We start from the raw sequence: 21,781 nt of genomic DNA, 5'->3' as shown, positions 1-21,781 counted from the left end.
AAAAAACCCACTACATGAAAATCCCAATCTGGTTATCAACGATGGAGGCAATGACATATCCAAATACTATAGATCTCACCAAAATGGTAAGCTATGCAGAACTCTTAGATGAAAAAAGAGAACTAAAATCAGTACAAGATCTGAATACGCAAGGAATAAATATGGAATGGTGGCCCTATTTACAAATTAAAACAAGATTTAAAAAAGATCGGGAACAATACAGAATACACAGAATAATAATAAGAATATACGGAATAATAAAAGATTCGGAACAATACAGAAACAAATGGAATTAGACAAAATATTATTAGGAATGAAAGGAAAAATGATTACCAAATTATATAATTTTCCTTTAAGATATAAAATGGAGAAAGAGACAGTAAAGGAGACATCGATTAGCTGGGGAAGAAATTTTGGCCATAATATAGAGTTAGAAAAGTGGGATAAATTATGGGAAAGAATTATAAATTTACGACGGCAGTGGCTTACGAAGAAAACCTCTATAAAAAGTTTTATAGATGGCATTTGCCCCCAGTGAGATTAGCCAAAAAGTACTCAAACTTATCTCCCAAATGTTGGAGATGTAGCCACAAGTCTGGAACATTCTACCATATGTGGTGGACGTGCCCCATCACAAGGAAATACTGGTGCAAAATTCGGAAATGGTTGGAAGAAATTACAGAGCGAAAAATAGAACTGAAACCAGAAACATTCTTATTAGGACTATTAGACCAAAAAAATGGATAAACAATTCCAATACATAATAATACGCATACTCACTGCAGCTAGGATTGCTTTTGCACAAAACTGAGGAAAAATCAATACACCCGCAGACGAAACAATAATTAGAAAAGTACTCAAATGTGCAGAGATGGACAAAATAATAATAGAACTAAAAGAAAGAGAAAAATCGAATTTCTATAAAATATGGAATAGAATTTATAAGTGGCTAGAAAACAGAAGCGAAAACAGAAAATAGAGAATGTAAATATAATGGTGATATAAATAATTATTATTATAAGTGTTAGTACTACTATTATTATATTATTGGACAAGGTAAAATCAATAGGAAGGCAATGCAGAATGGAAAACTATAAAGGCTAAACATGAAAGCCGATATAGAAGGCTGTATAATTACTTTATATTGTTATGTATGTTTTGTTTTTTCTTGTGTTTTTCTTTGTTTTTAAAGATTAAAATGTTTAATAAAAAAAATCTGAAAGAGGTATTTTGCAATGAACTATCATTAAAATAGTTACACTGTTTGCAAGGTTTTTGTAGCTAATATTTTAAAAATTCCCAGTTGTGTGTACACAGCCCCACCAAATATTACTTTACAAAATAATGAAAAAATAAATCCTGTGAATATTTTTGAACTTTTTAAGATCAGAAATAGTAATATAGTTACAGCGTTGCAAGGAGCCACAGTCATGGAATTACCATTTCTGACCTCCTCTGGTAGCTTTCTACAAAGTCAATGGGGAAGTCAGCAAGGAAGGCTGCAAGTTGTTTTCACCCACAATACCCCACTGCCTGTGTACACTCTGCCAGGCCTCCCATGTCCTTCTTTGACTCATACACAGTCTGTGCTGGCCTCCAAGCTCTCTCTGGACATCCATGATTCATAACAATCTGCTCTGGACGTGCCAAGTTTCCCGGAACCGTCTTTATGGGTTAAATGTGCCTTTTTAACCCATTGACAAATGGTGCAGTGAAGCATAGAATCTAGCTGTTAACTCTGTACTTGAAATAAATGAACTGTTAAAAATACTCAAGAGTCTTCTTCTCACGTATGGCTGACCGGTCCTCCTTTTCTTCCTGCTGTTCCTCTTCCGATAGAGGACAAAGAAAAAATCTTTCAGCAAGATCACACTTTTGTTTTTTGACAGAAACATGAACTACTGATGTTTTCTAGTCTCAGTGTTTGAATAGTTTAGTTATTGAAAGGAAAAGAGAAATTTTCTGTTATTATGTATGTGCTTTTTGTCACTATGTTCATTCTGTTGCATGTGTTTTAAGTGTATATATTATTTCTCTTAGAACTAGGCAGATTTCAGGCTAATTGGATCTTTTTTTCTTCTTTTAATAACTGCAGTCTGAGCTCTACTAACTAGAGTCAGGTGTCAAAACATATGAATTAGTATAATGTATTATTTATTTATTACAAGCACTTACAATCTATCTTTTAGGATATAAATTGTCCCAAAGCAGGTTATAATCAATATAAATAACTTAAAATAAAAACACAATAAATATTATTCAAAAGCAAAGACATTTCTAGGGTGCTTCCCACAAGGTAAATGGTAAAACAATGACCTTGTTGAGGGAAGGATCCAACTGCTCAAGCTTTCATGGTGTCTACTGCCTGCCTTTATGGTCCCTCCCTTCTCTTCAGGGATATTTCTCACAGAGAATTTGGTAATAATGGTCTTGAGAAAGTAGGAAGAAGAGTTTAGTTAAGTTGGCTTCTGTGATGTTTAACATGTTAAAAATCCACAATGTATTTGAACATATCCTGAGCCTAAGTATTTGTTTTCAGTATCTCAACTGCATTGGGTTTCAACCAATTTTTTTTTTTTTAAAATAAACACTTTCTTGTTTAGCATCCTAATTTCAGCAAACAAGATCATTTTGTTGCCAATTTGTCAAAATTACTACAATCTATTCTATGTCTTTATAGTCAAAGGGGCAGCTTAATGTTTCATCAAATAATTTTTAAGTAAATTTTTCAGTACTGAATACTATGACAATTTGTTTGGAGGAAAAAAATGTCAACGCAGGCAACAGCCATCACTGTTTTTCTGTCACAGTAATAACACTTATATTTTATTGCCTCTGTAAAGAATATCAGAATAGTATTAGTAATACAGAATAATAATACAGAATTTCAGTATGCACTGAAAACCTCAGGCAATGGAAGACCTTTTTTGACTTCATTTTGCAAAGCAGATCCATGAGAGGAATTAGGAATTGAATCCTCCTGGAATGTAGTATTTACTCTTAATACCTTCCTGAAAAACTGAACTTTATATCCGAAGGAAAGAAACATGTGGCATTTCCATTTAAGTCAGATATTAAACATGCTCATGTACGTAGCATTCAGGAGCTGGCCTGTCATACTCTTTTGAAAAATAAGATCTTAATAATTAAGATAGCAAACCAAGCAGACAGCAAAGAAAAAATGACTGCTTCCCAGAAGAGAGCCTGAATTCAGTTGTCCATGTGTTTGACAAAGAAAGATATTAGACTATTAGCTTCAGGATCTGGAGGGACTGGATCGGCACTAATCATTTCCCGCCACAGGTAGCTGAGTGAAAATGCCCAGAGAATAAGGGCTGCTGGGATTTTTCTTCTCCCCATATCAACTATATATACATCCTGCTGCTTTTTCTTTTACATGTACAAAGCATAGAACAAGAAAAAACACCAATAAAAAATGCAATTTCACAACGTTATTACAGGACCCTGGAAGAGAGTAGCTTTTGGTCTCCTCCCCTCGCCTCCCAGTTCATGTAGGGAAAACCTCAAAGCCATTCCCATTAACATAATAACATTTTCTGAAGCAGCAGGTTTGGCAACAATCTGTTGCAGGCAGAAGGCAGGAGAGATAGGAGGAAAATCCTTCTCAGCTTGACAGTACTGAGAGCCAAAAGATATTAAGAAAGGGCTAAAAAGTGAGTTGTTGTAAGCCACTATTATTCCACATAAAGGTATCCTTCACTAATTGCATATCATACTTAAAAACATTGTATATTATAGTTTCTAAAATGATTTTTTCCTCTGCCCTCATCTTACGTGCATAGGTAGACAAAAGATCACTGCATCAGGTCTTTATTTAATGGAAAACTTTTCTTCTACTGGGGCAACCTTTACCAGGAATCAAAGCTAGGTTGAGGCTAAAAATGGAAATGATTGTTCTCCGGTTATGATTCAATTCATCAAATGCATTCTCGAACTCAATATATTTGGTACTACAGTACTGACTACATGGAGCTCCAGTTTCAAACAGCAACAAAATAAATAGGTATAGCAAAAGTAAGGTATGTGTCTGCAAGAGGGCTGAGATGTGATTTTATTTTGGATGTAGGATGATGCTACCTGATATTCACAAGATAGACAGGTACTGTCCTGACAGGGTATACACATTCCTGTCTCAGGCAGGTTCTGATTAAAGCATGGCTGGAGCTCATGTAGGCAAGGAAGTTAGCCAAAACTCTGTCACTTTCTGCTACTTGAAAAAAAATATTCTCCCTTTAAAATCAGGTAGAAATAGCAGATTCAGCAACTGGGAAAGTGGGATTTAATTAACTCTCCTTTGCCTCAGATTTAACATAGAACAGGATTTTCTGGTAAAGAGATAACATTCATTACAAGTTTAGTCTATTCTCTGGAGCTGGGGTTCCCAACCCCCAGTCCATGGATTGGCACCAGGCTGCGGCATGCCACACAAACAAGCGAAGCCTCATCCAAGCAGCATGCGAAACCACGTTCCCTGCAGAAAAAACTCCCTGGTGTCCAAAAGGTTAGGGGGGCACTGCTCTGGAGGATGGTTATCAAATTATTATTGAAAAGTTAACTATTGTGTTATGCTAGTTTATACTTTATTGTCTTTGATATTTATATATACTTTATACAGTAAAGTTTCTACTTGTATGTAACTTGGAACTCTTTACAGCAAAATGCCTCTAAATTAGGAGAAAACCACCATCATCTGAAATGTATCAACAATTCTGAAAGGACTTTCAACAGATATAGAGTGGGAGGAATTCAGTATGTGTAGTATCTGAGATCACTTTAAATTGATTGTCAGTGACCTATTAAATGGCTTGGGGAGAAAGATACAAAAATGTATTACTAAACAACCTGTGTCCTTTTGGGTAATCATTTCAGAGATATTTTCTTGCCAGATTCTTCAATGCCTTCAACAATGACAGACCTTCTAATGTGCTTCCTTCAGTAGAAAAGTAGGGATATTTGCCTTGAAAATACCCCGTACGAAACTGTATAGCACAGACAAACATCAGCACAGAAAACATTTTATCACATTTTGTATTATGTCATAAATTGCTTTATGATAATACTTACATTACACAATATTTTAAAATAGTCCTTGACTTATGATCTTAATGGAGTCTGCCTATTATGATAGTAAGTCATGGTGGTGGTGATGTGAGGTTGCCCACATGGTGGCCTTATTTAACAGCCAAAATCCATTCTCCTTGGTCCATCTTGCATCTACCTCGTAACTGGCCTTAGATGTGCTTGCTGCCCCATTGGGTCACACACCCTCCACTCTCTTTTCATGTCTCGATCCACTTACTTTTTCCAAAGATTGCCTTTGGAAATGAGAAGCAGCTGATCTACCACATAACCTTCCTATACAGAAGCCATATAATGCCATCTAGGAAAAAGACACCATTTTAGAAGTGGCTGCAATTCTCAAAATAGTACATCTTGATTTTGTCCAACTTCCACCTGCTATTTTCAGGAAGCATTTTTGTCCAAGGGGAAAGAAAGGAGAGTTGGCTCAGGAAACCATATGTAGGTGAAGCTGAGCCAACCCACATCGCTTCGTCAGTGAACATAACCACTTCCTATCTTTCCCTTGCTAGCATGCAATAATAATAATAATAATAATAATAATAATAATAATAATAATAATAATAATAATAATAATAGTGCAGTGTGGCAGAAAAACTGTAAGAATGTCAGACAATGGGGAAGGTGATGTCTCATTTTAGGACCACATCATTTAGTGATGGAAATTCCTGTCTTAATTGTGATTGTAAGAAAGGATTATCTTGCACTGTCTTTTGTTTTTTAAAAGGTTGACATTTTCATTTCTGAGGATCTCTTCACTCCACTGAATCAATATTTATGATTTTCACTTCTTGACCCATTCACTCTTTGCAGTTTCACTTAGTGACTGCTTTGCTTAATGACTGAATTGCTAGTTCTAGTTGTGGTTCCTAAACAAGAACTATCTGTAATTTATGTGCCCAGATCATTGCATTAGTGTTTAGCTAGAATATTGAATGAAGGCTTACCAAATTCAGGAGATTGGAAACAAAACAAAAACCTCTACCTATAAAAATTTCACCGTTTCCTCTAAGAGTACTAAATTGGATAATCAACTACACCGGAGAGTCTCCTGTTTTCATGGATTTAATATACAAAATCCATTTTAATAAATTTGTGTAATGTGCAAACTGAAGACCTGGTTCCTAGTATTAATGTATATTCAGTGTGATAATGTTATGACAGCTTATGCTTTCCTGTTCTCATTTGGATTAGAACATTAAGCATGAAATGAAATATCACAGCAACCAAGCAAAGAATGTGGAATAGCACTTTAAAGTACCAACTAACACAACATCAGCAATATTTTGAAGAATAAAAGCAACAGGAATAAAGAAAGAAATACTACAAATCATAAAAAGTGCACTGGCATGATATTCATAGCTATATGTTGATACCAAAAAAAGCCAATGATTAACAAGGGATTAAATCTATATTACATTGTGTGGAAACAATATGCATTAAAAGGAACAAATTAACAAGTATTCTATTGACTGAACTATGAAACACAGCTTCCTTCGTTCCTTCCTTCTTTTCTTTTCTTTTTTTCCCATTGGCTTCTCTTCCTCTTAAGTTTAGTTTACATTGTTTTTTATTGTTGCACTTAAAATTCTTAATAAAAAATATATTCAAACTTCCTAGATGCAGTACATGCTTGGTTTACACTGATAATTACTACTCTTCTGTATGATATTTAATCTTGATTCATTACATTTCACTTCTAGTTGTGTTTTTATCTGATCAGCAACCGATCTTTTGCTGCTTGTTCTTTTTTTTTAATGGTACACTATCTTTATAACTCTGCCTTTTATTTGTAGGAAATTGGTTGTGTAATGACTTGTTTTTCATTCTAGAAATTATAAGTGTGAGCTTCTGAATGATACTACCTATATGCACTGCTTCCCATGACTGGAAAAAAGAATGGTTCTCTATCTAGTGCTTAGGGGAAGGCTAATTTTCAGAATTATAATTATGTCCTATCTTGATACTCGATTTCCCTGAAAATAAGACCTCCCCCGATAATAAGCCCAAACAGGCTTTTGAGCGCATGCGCTCAAAGTAAGCCCACCTCTGAAAATAAGCCGTCCCTGAAAATATTGCAATACAGCAGCAGCATGAGGTGACCACACTCGTTGCCCCCTGCACCTCAAAAATAATAAGACCTCCCCGAAAATAAGGCCAAGTGATTATTTCGGAGGTCAAAAGAAAATAAGAGCCTGTCTTACTTTCGAGGAAACACGGTACTCATTTTACAAATCTGTCAACTAAAGGTACCAAATATAACCACAGAAGATTTTTATATAATTTATTATGTTTTAATACAGTGGGCTTACTATTAGTACACATTTTTGAGATAAAGAATTTTAATGTATACCTTCCAGATTACTTAAACATTCCAGGCAGGAATAGTAGACTGCATTGGAAAAAATGCTTTTGATAATAAACTATAATAGGTATATTCTACTAGTGCTATTGTAAATGAGTGCCTTAAACTTTTTCACTGGTTTCAGGATTAAACTACAGTAACAATGCAATCCAAAAGTGAAAAAAAATCCAAGTTAGAATTATCTTATGTGACATTAAAATATTTATCACATAAACATTTTGGGTCACATAAAATAAATTGAACCAAGATTAAAAACATAATTAATAAAAATGTGGATATTAAAATTATTAAATATATTGAATTAAGTCTATGAAATGTTGAACTCACTCAAAAGACACATTATGAATGCAACTCTACTTTTTAACCCATTCTTCCCCTTACAGTTGCCATTTCACAATTTGCAATGGTATTTGAAGCTTTATGTGGCAAAATTAGTTGCGTTTATTGGCCATAGCCTCTAATAACCTCTCATGTTTTTTTACCTCATTTCCCATATCATACAGTTCCCATTATCTATTTCTCGGCACAAATACGAGCATTAATTAAATTTCAATATCTTGTGATTATGCAACAGGAACAGTCCTTTCAGACAAAGCACTTCAGAGACTGGGGAATAAGACTTCATATATCATGTTTTTCTGATATTTCTCTTTTGCAGCTTTTAGTGCCTTCTTAGAAAAGACAAAGGAACCCATTTGTAAAACATTTAATAAAGTAAAGCAAAAGACTTCAAGTGCCTACTGTGACCATCTTAGGAAATAAGCAGCATTAGAAGACTGACCTCGCTATCTGTTTTATTAATTCTTATCCTTTATGAATATTTTATTGTATCATACAATTATGAATTTTTGAATTTTAATTTTATGACCTTTAGTGAATTATTTACCTGATTAAGGTTTTGATACTTACTACATCAAAACGTACTTACTGTGGACTATTTTATGTATAGCCCACAACGGAAAAACTATATTAGAGTAAAACCTATTATCGGCCATTAATGCATTTAAAATACAAAATCATTTCTTTACTTTACTTTAAAGAACTAAATGAAATATTAATCTTATGGCTTCCAATTCCTTTCTCTTCTCTATATTAATTATTCTTGTTCTCCCCGGTCTTATCAAAAATATGTTGTGCATAAATAAATATATACAAATGTAGTTTAGCAAAAATACAACCATTTATTCTCCAAAGCCAAATTTTAAGGAATGGGGTTTTGTTTATAAAAGGGACATTAGGATTATATTTTACATTCTATCACAACATGCACAAAGGTTGCAAAACAGATCATGTTTGCAACAAATTAACATTACAAATACAAAAATTCATGCATGGAGATCACTATGTGGAAAATATGTGAAAACAATCTTGCAATATAGCTTCTCTTAACTTTCAACCTTGTTTCTTTTACATGAAAGTGACATATTAATCAATATTTCTTTATACTTTTAATAGATCTCATACAACAGAGGTATTTTTTACTTTTTTTCTTATACTTTATATTCAATATTTACAAGTAACATGGATCAGCCAAGATTTGCATATTTCCACATTCTAGAAAAATTTACAATGAGATATATTTTAAAGCTATGGTTTTGATACTACTTCCATCTCCTAGCAAAAGGAAAATATTAGTAGGACTTTGAATCTCCTCAAGCCACTTTTATCTAATCTGATAAATCACACATTTAAATTCCAAAGTGATGTAATTTAAAAAACATAAAATGCATGTCCAAGACAACAAAATACAAGAATGAGAGACAGAGAAAAACAGAGGAGAAATGGCATATAAATATATTTACAAATAATATTATAAACAAACATTACCTGGAACAAGCTCCATCACAATATAAATAGGCTGCCTTTGAGTACATACTCCTATAAGCTTTACGATATTGGGATGGTCATATTGTTTGAGTATTCTGCAAAGAGGTAGAAAATGTCCTTACGTCAATGTGGTATATCAATCTCTAAATGCTCTTTAATTTATCGTAAGAAAAAAGTTCATTCACTCACATTTGTTCTTCCAGGAAATTTAATTACAAATCAAGTCATGAAAGATTTTCCCAAATTTTTGAGAGTATCGTATTATATATACTTTGCTTTGGAAAACAGTAAAGATCTAAATATATTCACTTTATGTATAGAAAAAATCTAGGATAATGTTCTTATTGCTGATTTGTCTTATTTGCTGATTTGCTGATTTGTCTGCCCTTTCCACATCCCAGAGAGGCTTAATTCACGTGACTTCTACATTATTATGAATGTAATAGCATAAACACTTTCAAATTGAAATACATTTTGAAGTGAGAAATATTTTCAGCCACAAAATGACAATTATATATTTTGGTATTTTTTGACTTCTTACCTGGCCTCTGATAAAAATTTTATTTTTAGTTCTTGAGGAAGATCTTCTTTACACGTTTTTACAGCAACAGGTGTTTTATCTTTTAATGTTCCTTTATAGACTTCACCAAAGTTACCCTGAAGTTGTAAATATTAGAAGTTATCAGTGAAGAAAACAGTGAGCAAAATCATGTTCTAAATGCATAAAATATCAGAATACCTTAACTCAATGCACCATATTAATTTTCTTATATAAGCTCATGTGACTTAGAGAAGTAGATATTGTTTTTAACTCATGACTAGTGCAGTGCAGTGCATCTTAAAATGAATTCAAAATTCACAATTTCATACACATGCAGTACAAGACTTTTATTACATCTTAGTTTGAAGAAATACTGAAGTGACAGTATTTTAAAATTATTTAAAATAACAGCTGCAAACTAAAAAAACAACAACTATAATCTTCATTCCTGTCTTTTTATTTATACCTTCATATACTACATATTGCCCTCCATGATCTGCGCTGAAATCTGTTATGAGTCCCCACAGTCCTATCATGAATAGAACAGGCTATTTATAGCTTAGGGCTGAATTGAGGGGACCTGGTACTCTCTCAACTAAGCTCAGAGTGCACCAAGGACCTCACAGTCCTATCTTGCTTGTTCTTTCCTGACTTCTTATGGTTTTAGCTGATATTCTGGAAAGACCTCAAACTAAAGAAACACACTGGATATAAATTAAAACACTATGTATGTATTGCGAAGGCTTAATAACTACGTCTTGTAAGATGAAGGTGTTTTCTAACAAGGTTTAATATTTAGCAGTTTCCCCATTACTTTGATAGTTACTTACTTTGCCAAGTAGTTCTCCCAGAATGACGTCTTCATGATTGAGAATCCATTTTTTATCCTGCAAAAATAGACATTAGTATTTAGTTTTTTAAAAAGTATTTCTTATTCATATCATTAGTTTTCTTCCAGAAATATGATTCAATGAAACTAGACAACCACATATTAAAGAGTTTCAAGACAAATGTGAAATCAGCTAATAAAATCATGGCAAATTCCTAATCAAAGCTTTGGCTCAATATAATATCCATACAATATATCTATATTATCTTTAATATATGAATGCATCTCTCGTTTTTAAAGTTTACTGAAAACATCATTAAAATGCATTATATTACATGTGAAAACCCCAAATATTTATAATACTGATGAACTGACTATACGCTTGCAATATAGCTTTATGTTCTTGATATAAAAGTTTTAAAGAGCCCTTTCAACAAATTTTATTTAAAGAGCTTTTTAAAGATTTTATATACATTTTAATCCAAATAAAAAATGCCACTGTTAGAAAGAGTTAAGCAAAAACATATTTACCTAAAAAAAATTGAGGTTACTGTTATTTTAACATTGTTTCTATATTTTTAGCTATGTATCTTTACTGAAATATATCTTATGAGATCAGACCATAAACCAAGTGTATCTTAGTTTGCATTGAAGAAACCTGCAGTGGAAAAACCAATATCATCAACTCTTGTATGAGATCTTGAAGAGATATTATTGAAAAAAATCCAAAGTATTCAATTTTAAATTGTATACCAAGTAAATGGCAGAATTAACTTTGGATTCATTCTTAATATCCTATATAACTTTCAACAGCTTGTAGGTTGAAAGACAGATTCTATGGATATGAGTCTTAAAGAGCTACCCCTATATTGATCATCTAATGAAAAACCAGAGTATCTGGTTTTAATAAAATATATGGCAGAAAAACGGGTATCCAGTAGATAAAATCAGCAGTCACATTTCAAAGGCACTTGAAAAATGAGGTAAAATGACGATCCAGATTGTTGGGGGCAATATGCTGACTCTGTAAACTGCTTAGCTAGAGCTGTAAAGCAATATGAAGCAGTATATACATCTAAGTGCTATTGCTATAAGAAAAGAATAAGATGATCTGCATTAAGCAGAATGGCACAAGATCTTTATTAGGCATGCTTGAGAAGACCTCTCACTGATTATACATTTCATAGCATAAAAGAGTAATACTAAAGGAAACAGGTAGACGAACTTAGAGATATATTAAATCAGTGCACGCAAATTAAAGCAACAACTTTAGGAAGGTTCAAAGCAATATTAACAATATTTATTATCCCGATTCTTTAAAAAGAAAAACGAGCACTTATTCAATCACCGAAAAGGAATTATAGCAGGCAAATTATGTTCATTATTCATTGTCCAGTCCTCTGCTGGTTTCTTTTAATTCCTATTAATTTAATTCCTAATTGTGATATTCATTTATCTAACTTAAATCCTGACATACTGCTATATAATTAAAACCAGAACAAAATTAAAATCAGTAACTTGAACCTCAGTTTAAGCACTTGGTAAAAGAGATGGATTTCTATAATTTTACTAAGAGAGCCGAGGGGCAAGAGTACCTGCTTATAAAATGTACTTCATAAACATACAGGAAAACACCCTTTTCCATGTACAGATTAAACATGCTTCTGGCAGCAGGGGAATCTCCAAATGGATCTCTCCTACTGGTCTAAATAACTGGATAGATTAAAAGATGATCCATCATATAATCAGTTCCTAAGCTATTTAGAGTGTTAAAATTCAACATTAATATCTTAAGATTGTGTTTGGCAAGTAATTGCTACAATTGTTTTTTTCTTTTCTTCTTCCATTCACTCATGATTGATTCTTGGATTTGGACCATATTTAACATATATTATACATAACTTGTGCCAGACAACAGCTTGTTTAATCATTTTGCACTAAAAACTATTGTTGGTCATTTTTCAACAGTAGATCCACATTGAAATCATTCATAAAATACGTAATCAAGGCATAGATAACAATGGCCAAGTCAGACTAGCTCAGGAAAAATCAAAGTTGGCAAAATCACTATAGCTATGAAAAGATGTTCCTTGTCTTAGGCTTCATATGCAAATCCAAAAACAACTGGCAACCAAGGAGCAGTCCTATACTGTGAACATACCCTTTGTTGGAAAGAAAAACTTTCACATTTACCTTGAGTCCAGTTTTCTCATTACCAACAGTATTGTCCTTTGTCTGGATTTAATCATTCAAATTAATGATAATTAACGATAATGAAATGAATGATAGGGAACACAGAAAGGGGTCTACTATACACCTCTTTGATACCTATTCCAAAACTGATGACCATATCTAGAGGTGCATCTCAACAAGAAGGATCAATTCCATCCAGCACTCTGTTCAAAGTAAAACCTAGCAAACTTCCCCTTGCAATTGCCATAAGCCCTTGTCAACATACTAAAGTAATCCACAATTAGAGTCTGGCCAACAAACACAGCTGCACCCAAAGTCATAATGAATACAAACACACACATAAACACATGTGTAAGAAGAAAAGAAGTACTAGAATAAAAGATCATACGTTTCACTGTTCAGTGGTTTAAAATATTTGTTTTAAAGGCACTATGAAGATGACATTTTAAAGACTTCTTTATGAGAAATATATTTGATGTATAATTATTCAGAACAATAATTAAACAAAATTGTACTATAAACTGCAATCAAATAAGGTGTCAGAAAATGTTACAAGTATTTGGTTCAAGGGGAGGAGCTTCCGGGGGAAATGGCGGACCTTCCCAGAGCTCCGTAAACGATGGGGCGCTCTGGCGGGGATAGCAGGCATTATTGGCCCCCGTTGGTCATCCTGGGGGCCTAGAATTATGTAGTGGCAACCCTGGTTTGTTTGATGTACAGCTGGGATCCGGATGGACCCGCTAACCAGGAGAACGGGAGACGGAGGACAGCTTAGGGACAGGAACACAGAGGCCGAGCTGCGGCAGCTACGGCAGCTGCGGCAGCAAAATGAATAAAAGAACTGACAGAGCAGAAAGGAGACGTTTTGGACGTTTTGGGCGGCTGCCAGGCGGCGGAACAGCGCGACAGCTAAGGAGCGACCCAGAAAGAGAGAACAACGTACAGGGAGACCTCATCTTACCGGCGATGGCGACGGAGCGGCTGAGACGGCGCTGGAATATCGGGCGCCATATTTCTTTCCAACTGCCAGGTGGAGAGGCCATTGGGGGCTGGAGGTCGGGAAAGAAGCTGCAGGGATCGAAGAGGGAAGCCGGGGGGGTCGCCGGAGGCTCGGGGCGACCCCTGAAGAGCAATAGGTCGAGCAGCTGGCCTTGGCACCTCGTCTACCCCCCCCCCCCCGCTGAGGTGCGATTCCTTCATACTCCAAGAACTGCTTTCGGGCCTCTGGGCCTAAAGAACTGCCTAAAGAACTGCCCTAGGCCTCTGGGCCTAAAGAACTGCCTAAAGAACTGCCCTGGGCCTCACTGGTGGAACGTAGATTATTGTGGACTGTGAGGTCTGTCCCCTCCCATCTTATTATTTGCCTTTTAAATATCTCTCTACTTCATTCTTTGTTAATCTTACATCCTAGACCTGCTACAAAGAGAGACCCTGCCATAGCCATAATCATAGATTGGTCATCATCCCAACTTATTCAAGGTCTGACATCCTTCGACTGCGAGGTTCCCCCCTCTCGCAGGCGTGCCCCCCTGCCCTGACGAAGGCCCATCTCAATGAGGGGTTTATTAACCCAGAGAGGTGGAGGAAGCGGGGGATTAGGGGTTTTTTAGTAAAATGTTTTGTAAAGCTTTTAAGGGGTTTCAGGGAGCGGGGAGGGTTGGTTTGGCCCTGGGGTATGGATACAACCAGGCCAACATGTAGGGTCAAGACGGAAGGGAGGGTCAAGACGGAAGGTAGCGAAGCGGAGTGGGTGGGAGGAAATAACATCCCTATAAGGGGAATTCCAATCACGACGGTCGTAGGGAGGGGCAGGCGCGAGGACACCAGAAGAACGTATAGTCGGTTGGCAGACCGGGGCCACTGGATACGCCCGGTCGCTTGCACCAACCCCCGCAGACTAGGTGGACAGGATCAGCAGAGCCTGGGCCTTAGGCTGATGTTATGTAACGCGAGGTCCGTGGTTAACAAGGCCCCCCTCATCAGTGACTTGATCACAGAGGGGGAGCCGGACCTCGCAGGAATAGCGGAAACCTGGTTGGGCCCGGAGGGGGGGTTGCCCCTCAGGGAAATGTGCCCTCCAGGTTACCGTGTATTCCACCAGCCACGGGCCCAAGGTAGGGGTGGGGGGGTAGCAATTATCATCCGGGACGATCTGGCACCGAGAGAATTCACTGTGTCGCAGACATCTGGTTGTGAGTCTCTGGGCGTAAAGTGGGGTCCAGGGAGTCAGTTGGGCCTGTTGATAGTATACCTGGCTCCCCGCCATACATCAACGGCCCTGCCCGAGCTCCTCGAGCGGATCGCGGAGATGGCGGTTGAGACCCCCAAACTACTAGTGATGGGGGATTTCAACCTGCCGTCAACGGGAAAGGCATCCGAGGTAGCCCGGGAATTCATGGCTTCCATGACAGCCATGGGTCTGACTCAAGTAATTCAGGACCCCACTCACGAGCGAGGCCACATTCTGGATCTTGTGTTTGTCTCCGACCAGTGGACGAGTGATCTGGGAAGAGGGCATTTAGTCATCACGCCCCTGTCATGGTCAGATCACTCACTTCTCCAGCTTGACTTCCCTGGCGCTACTCCCCACCGCGGGGAGGCGGAACCAGATTATCCCAGATGGTTCCGCCCCAAGCGCCTGATGGAACCGGATAGGTTCCAGGCTGAGCTTGGGCCATTTCCTGCTGACCTGTCCCGCTCCCGGGCTGAGGACCTGGTAGCCGCATGGAATAGTGCGGCTGCCGGTGCCTTGGACCGGGTGGCGCCTTTGCGGCCTCTCCGACGGCCACGATCGACCCGGGCCCCCTGGTTTAACGGGGAGCTAAGGGCGATGAAACGCCTTAGGAGACGCCTGGAGAGTAAGTGGAGATCCTCCCGCTCCGAAGCTGACCGAACACAGGTAAGAGCCTACATAAGGACCTACCTTGTGGCAATAAGAGTGGCCAAACGTCAGTATTGTGCCACTCTTATAGCGTCCGCAGAGAACCGCCCTGCTGCCCTGTTTCGGGTGACCCGCTCCCTTCTGTCACAGGAGCAGCGGGACCCCCCATTGCAGGGCAGGGCAGAGGAATTTGGAGAGTTCCTGCAGGATAAAATCGATCATATCCGGAGAGGTTGGACCCACTCCAGTGCTCCAGTGGGGACGTCCGAGACTAGTCTTGAGAGACCATGCTGGGAGGAGTTTGACCCTGTTGTCATCAAAGATTTGGACAGGTTGCGCGGGCGACTGCGGGCCACCACATGTTTACTGGACCCGTGTCCCTCCTGGTTGGTGCTGGCCTCCTGGGAGGGCTCACGAGGCTGGCTACTGGGGCTGGTGAACGCTTCGTTGGGGGAGGGCCGGATGCCGGCCGCCCTGAAAGAGGCGGTGGTCAGGCCCCTGCTCAAGAAGCCTTCTCTGGACCCAAAGGAACTAGCAAATTATCGTCCTGTCTCCAACCTTCCTTTTTTAGCAAAGGTTGTTGAGAGTGTGGTGGCTCAGCAGTTTCCGCGTCACCTGGAGGAAGATGATTATCTAGACCCGCGCCAGTCCGGCTTCCGACCCGGTCACAGCACGGAGACGGCCTTGGTCGCGTTGGTGGATGATCTCTGGAGGGCAAAGGATGAGGGTTGTTCCTCCATCCTTGTTCTATTAGATCTCTCGGCGGCCTTCGATACCATCGACCATGGTATCCTATTGCGCCGGCTGGAGGGGTTGGGGATTGGAGGCACCGTGCTACGGTGGTTCCACTCCTACCTCTCTGGCCGGACGCAATGTGTGTTGACGGGGGAGCAGAGGTCGACCGCAAGGCCCCTCATTTGTGGGGTCCCACAGGGGTCGATTCTCTCGCCTCTCTTGTTCAACATATATATGAAGCCGCTGGGCGAGATCATCCGTGGTTTTGGGGTGAGTTACCATCTGTACGCTGATGATACTCAGTTGTACATTTCCACCCCAAACCACCCCAACGAGGCTGTCGAAGTGATGACCCGATGTCTGGAAGCCGTACGGGTCTGGATGGATGACAGCAGGCTCAGGCTCAACCCCTCCAAGACAGAGTGGCTGTGGTTCCCGGCTTCCCGATTCAATCAGCATATTCCATCGCTGACCATCGGGGATGAGCAATTAGCCCCGGTGGAAGGGGCGCGCAACTTGGGCGTCCTCCTTGACGATCGGCTGACCTTAGAAGATCACGTGGCGACCGTGGCAAGGGGGGCGTTCCTCCAGGTTCGCCTCGTGCGCCAGTTGCGGCCCCTTTTGGACCGGGAGGCCTTGCGCACAGTCACTCACGCGCTGGTGACGTCCCGCCTGGACTACTGTAACGCTCTCTACATGGGGCTCCCCTTGAGGTGCGCCCGGAGACTGCAGTTGGTCCAGAATGCAGCCGCGCGGGTTATTATGGGGAGATCGAGATTCTCCCATATAACACCTATCCTGCGCGAGCTGCACTGGCTTCCTGTGGCCTACCGGGTGCGCTTCAAGGTACTGGTTACCATCTTCAAAGCGCTCCATGGCACAGGGCCTAGTTACCTGCGGGATCGCGTCCTGCCCCATACATCCCTGCGACCCACTCGCTCACACAGGGAGGGGCTACTCCGGGTGCCGTCCTCTAGAGAGTGCCTGGGGACGGTGCCCAGGAGTAGGGCCTTCTCTGTGGTGGGCCCTACCCTTTGGAATGACCTCCCCCCAGACATCCGGACAACAACCGATCTTCGCTCCTTCCGTATGAAGCTGAAGACCTACCTGTTTTGTCAAGCCGGCCTGGCATAACGTTACTATCTTGCCACCCCAGGTCATTTTACAATGGGAAATTTTGTTTTTAATATTTTTGGGGTTTTAAACTTTGTAAGTATGCTTATTTATGGACTTATTTTTACCTCCTCTGCACGATTTTATGGTGCTATCTTGATTATTGCTCTGTACGTCGCCCCGAGTCCCTGTGGGGAGAGGGGGCGACTAATAAGTTCAATAAAATAAATAAATAAATAAATATTTATACCAGTACATTAATCATTACATCTGCTGCTCTTCCAATGCCTTTCTATGCCATTGTTTTATGATATAAGCTTTGCTGACTTCGTTAGAGTCAACATTTTCTGTCCCAGATAATATTTCTTTGCAAAAAATTAATCGGGATATCCTCTGTAATGTACTCAAGGTGCTAAAATTCTAGCATCTTTAAGAGTACATAAGCTACAACATAGTATCCCCTTTCCACCATAATTTCTAGAAATAAACATAGCATTTCCATATTATGAATTTGAATTTTTCTTCAGTTTTTCTACTTTCATTCCATAAGCCAATATTGCTTTTCAAATGTTTCACAAAATATTATCTGAATCCCAGAACAAGGCACAAGTTTGAACATATGCTGATATATAATTTACATTTACTACATTCTAAGTTAATAGAAGAGCACAAACAATAGACCATCATTAATTAAACATTTTTTGCCTCCATCTGGACAGCAACAAGTTTTTGTTATGGGGAAACATATAGCTAATTCAGGACACCAGCTGTTAGAAAGGCAAAAGCTCACAGGGAAGGGATGAAAAGTTTAAATTAGTAGTAAATGAACAAAAAACATGACATCATTGTACAAAACTCCCCTTCATTCAAGTACAACTGTTATTAAAGCACAAAAAGAAAAAAGCAAGGGAGGCAAAGATGACAATATTTTGCCAGTAAAATGGGAGGAAATAAACTATTGGAAAACTCTAAAGGAAAGAAATGGACAAGAGACTGATGGGATTAGCATATTACATTAAGGCAGACTATAGTTTTAAAGGTTTTGGTCACTTTAATATGTAAATGTGGGCATGATAGATTGTGAATGATGTAATATGTATTAAACAGGTGGTGGGGTGGGGACTTGAAGGACTATTATCCTTAAAACAAAAGAGGCAGTCAAAGGACATTCTAAGTTTGAAGGTACTAAAAGTTGATGTTTGATGTTTGTGGCTTGGTGTTATGTGTGAAACTATTAGCAATTTAATACTTAAATAAACAAAAAATACCCCAAGGAATAAAATCAAATTTATGCCTTTTGTGAACTAGATGGAATAGATAGAATAATGATAAATTTCCTCTGTGGGAAAAAAAAGAAAAGAAACCCTGTAGTCTTAATTATACATATTTCCCAAGTGAAATACAAAGCCATGAATGTGGGATTGAAGGATTCAAAGTCTTTCCTCACAGCAACCTTTTGCTGCTCATCTCATGTGAATGTCTGCCTAGAAATGAAGCTAGCTTAAAAAGATTCTTTTTTAAAAGCCTCTTTTTTCACTTTGGGCATGAGGGATGGCTTCACGCTCTACTCTGACTGATGGATGGACTTTCATTTCATGCTAATTCCATGTAGAATTCTATGGATAAATTAGCACTTGAAAAAGACATACTTTCCTTTACAACACCTATATATATACTTTTAAATTCATGGATGCAAATGCTTTTGTTTCATATATAATCCTTACTCTCTGGAAATTCATCTTGAAATGAACTCATTTTTCAATATATTCCATTTAACGTTTCCACATTAAAGTATCCATTTTTCAGCTGCACTGAATAGTATAATCAATGGAAGTTTAGCAACAATGTTATATATATTGGTATAGAACGGCATCTCTGGCACGGTAAAACAGAGGGGAGTTTCAAGTAAAACCTTATTTACTTCCTAAGTTCTATTATTTTTCATTCTGTATTAAAGCCGCAGAGGACATAATGTTATAACTTGAAAAGCAATTGTTAAAGTCAGATTAAGGGGTTCAAAGCTTTGAAATTACTTGCAAAACAGGGAAAGCAATATAAAACATTTTATACATAATTGGCCTTTTTAATTTCTCCTAACATTTTTTATTGCACTTGTTTATTAAATATCACTTTGTTCTTTCTTATTTACTCCTTCAATGGCCATTCACTAAAGGATCAAGCCAAAATTAAATATTTAATTCTTAAATATTTAGGAGTTACAGATATTTGGTTACATGAGGGATTTGTGACAAGACCAAATACAACATATCATAGGCCTGTGTGTGGTAGCGCAGCTTTGCCTCAGAAATGTGCTTTGTGTCAAATAGATGTTGTGGAGTCCTCCTGGAAGTAAAAAGGCAATGTGACTTGTCTGAGTGAGATGTTTCTACTCACTCTGACACTTCAATCAGCAGTTCCAACAGGAGGTAACCAAAGCAAATAAAGCACTGCAATGCGGCCATTTTACTTGATTCTTAGAAGGATGGAAACTGTGTTACTTTAAGAAGCAGTTTCAAGGGAATGTTCACTTCAATGTTTATCAAAGAGACTGCAAAACACAAGCATATGTATCTGCTAGAAAGTAGAGCAGATCTCACGTAGTTTGTTCCTGCCTGCTACCAAATCAAAAACACACTGGAAAACCTAGTTCTTCTACAAATCCGTTTAATGCAAAAAAAAAATTGCTATACAATTCTGAATTTGGAAAATGTTTGAGCTTCACCAGATATTAAGAGCTCTTCCTACTGATTTTCTTTTTTAAAAAACCTGATTCATGACATAGACTCACTCATGGCATATATACTTCATGAAAACAAAATATGGTTTTGCCCATCTCCAATAAGACTGTTCCATATCACAGTGTATAAAATAAGAGTCCAATATCACCCTGGCAAAAACCCTCTATATTTATGAGGAATCTTAAGATTCAGTTGCTGCTTTGTCCACTTGAACTATTTTTGGATGATCCATATAGAAACAGAAAGGCTTACATTTTCCACAGGGAAACCCTAGTAGATGGGAATCTGAAATACAGTCCTGTTCTTTCGATGCTTGTCTATTATGATGAATGTTCAACACTCTTTTCTGGTTAGCCTATTTCAAAGGCAATTTTCTCACTAAAAGAATCACTTTTCTTTCCAAGTCTCAGAAAAAATAATGTATTGTTTTTAGGACCATGAATCCAAGAAGTTATCTTGAAACAGAATTAAAATTTGGGGGGGGGGGGGGGGCGGTGTAGAAATTTGACAGCATGTGTGATCTTTGATTCAAAGGGTTTTCCCATTAATTACAATGGTAATCAGACACTCAATCCAGAAATTGACTGGAGTTCAAAACAGGATGCAGAATTTAGCTATTCTTAAAGATTATCAAATGAAATGAATGTAAGTTTCAATTGATATAAATTCAATCTCTAATATGTATTAAACAGGTGGTGGGGTGGGGACTTGAAGGACTATTATCCGTAAAACAAAAGAGGCAGTCAAAGGAAATTCTAAGTTTGAAGGTACTAAAAGTTCAGTCACCAGGTCTTTTATGCCTAACATCATAATAAAATATGCCCCAATTGAATGCAACAGATTTTCTAAAACATGGGTTCAAATATTCCTTAAGGTAACATGATAGCGAATTGTACAAGGATTTAAGATTCTAAAACAGCATTTTAAATCTGTTTTGAAAAAAAAGGAAGCCAATGAACCTGACACAAATGCAATATATCACGATCAAAATACTTACCGCAGAAAACATATTAAATTCTAATGAATATTCTATTTTTTTTTTCATATTACTACTAATGCAGTGGTGTGTGTGTGTGTGTGTCTGTGTGTATGCATGTATATGTATATGCTGGTCTTGTTGTATTCGGGTCTTTTCCCATGTAAGATTGAGATTGTCTTGGCAACGTTTCGGTGAGGTGTCACTCGCCATCTTCAGGCTGGGTTTTGGGCTAAAAGCGTGGTCGGAGCTGCCGTCTTTCTATAAATCTTGGTGAGGGTGGGTGGAGTGCTGGCTTTGTTTCAGTAACTGGAATGATTGGTTGTGTGGTTGTTTCATGATTGGTAGATTGGTGCTGGCTGTGTGTCCGTTGTTGTTTCATGTTGTAATGGCCTGGGTGGTGGGTGGGGCTTGTTTGTTGACTAGGGCTGGTTTCCAGATGTGTGGTAGGCGGGAGGTATCATCATGTTTATTCATGTTGTG

General features: G+C 38.2%; 1 protein-coding gene across 5 annotated transcripts in view; it reads right to left on the bottom strand.

The window, feature by feature from the left end:
- FER (FER tyrosine kinase) overlaps positions 1-21,781 on the bottom strand; it is a 144,279-nt gene that overhangs the window by 43,800 nt on the left and 78,698 nt on the right. For all 5 annotated transcript variants that reach the window (XM_081940239.1, XM_081940240.1, XM_081940236.1 and 2 more), the window contains 3 exons: positions 10,664-10,720; positions 9,834-9,949; positions 9,293-9,387 (listed from right to left, as the gene is read on the bottom strand). In XM_081940239.1, the coding sequence (XP_081796365.1) occupies positions 9,293-9,387; positions 9,834-9,949; positions 10,664-10,720 (268 nt within the window). The remainder of the gene's footprint in view (positions 1-9,292; positions 9,388-9,833; positions 9,950-10,663; positions 10,721-21,781) is intronic.

This window comes from Natrix helvetica, assembly GCF_964273705.1.
Source record: "Natrix helvetica genome assembly, chromosome: 2".
NCBI classification, from domain to species: domain Eukaryota; kingdom Metazoa; phylum Chordata; class Lepidosauria; order Squamata; family Natricidae; genus Natrix; species Natrix helvetica.
Note: the sequence above shows the minus strand (reverse complement) of the source record. Positions and strands in the feature narration are given on the sequence as shown.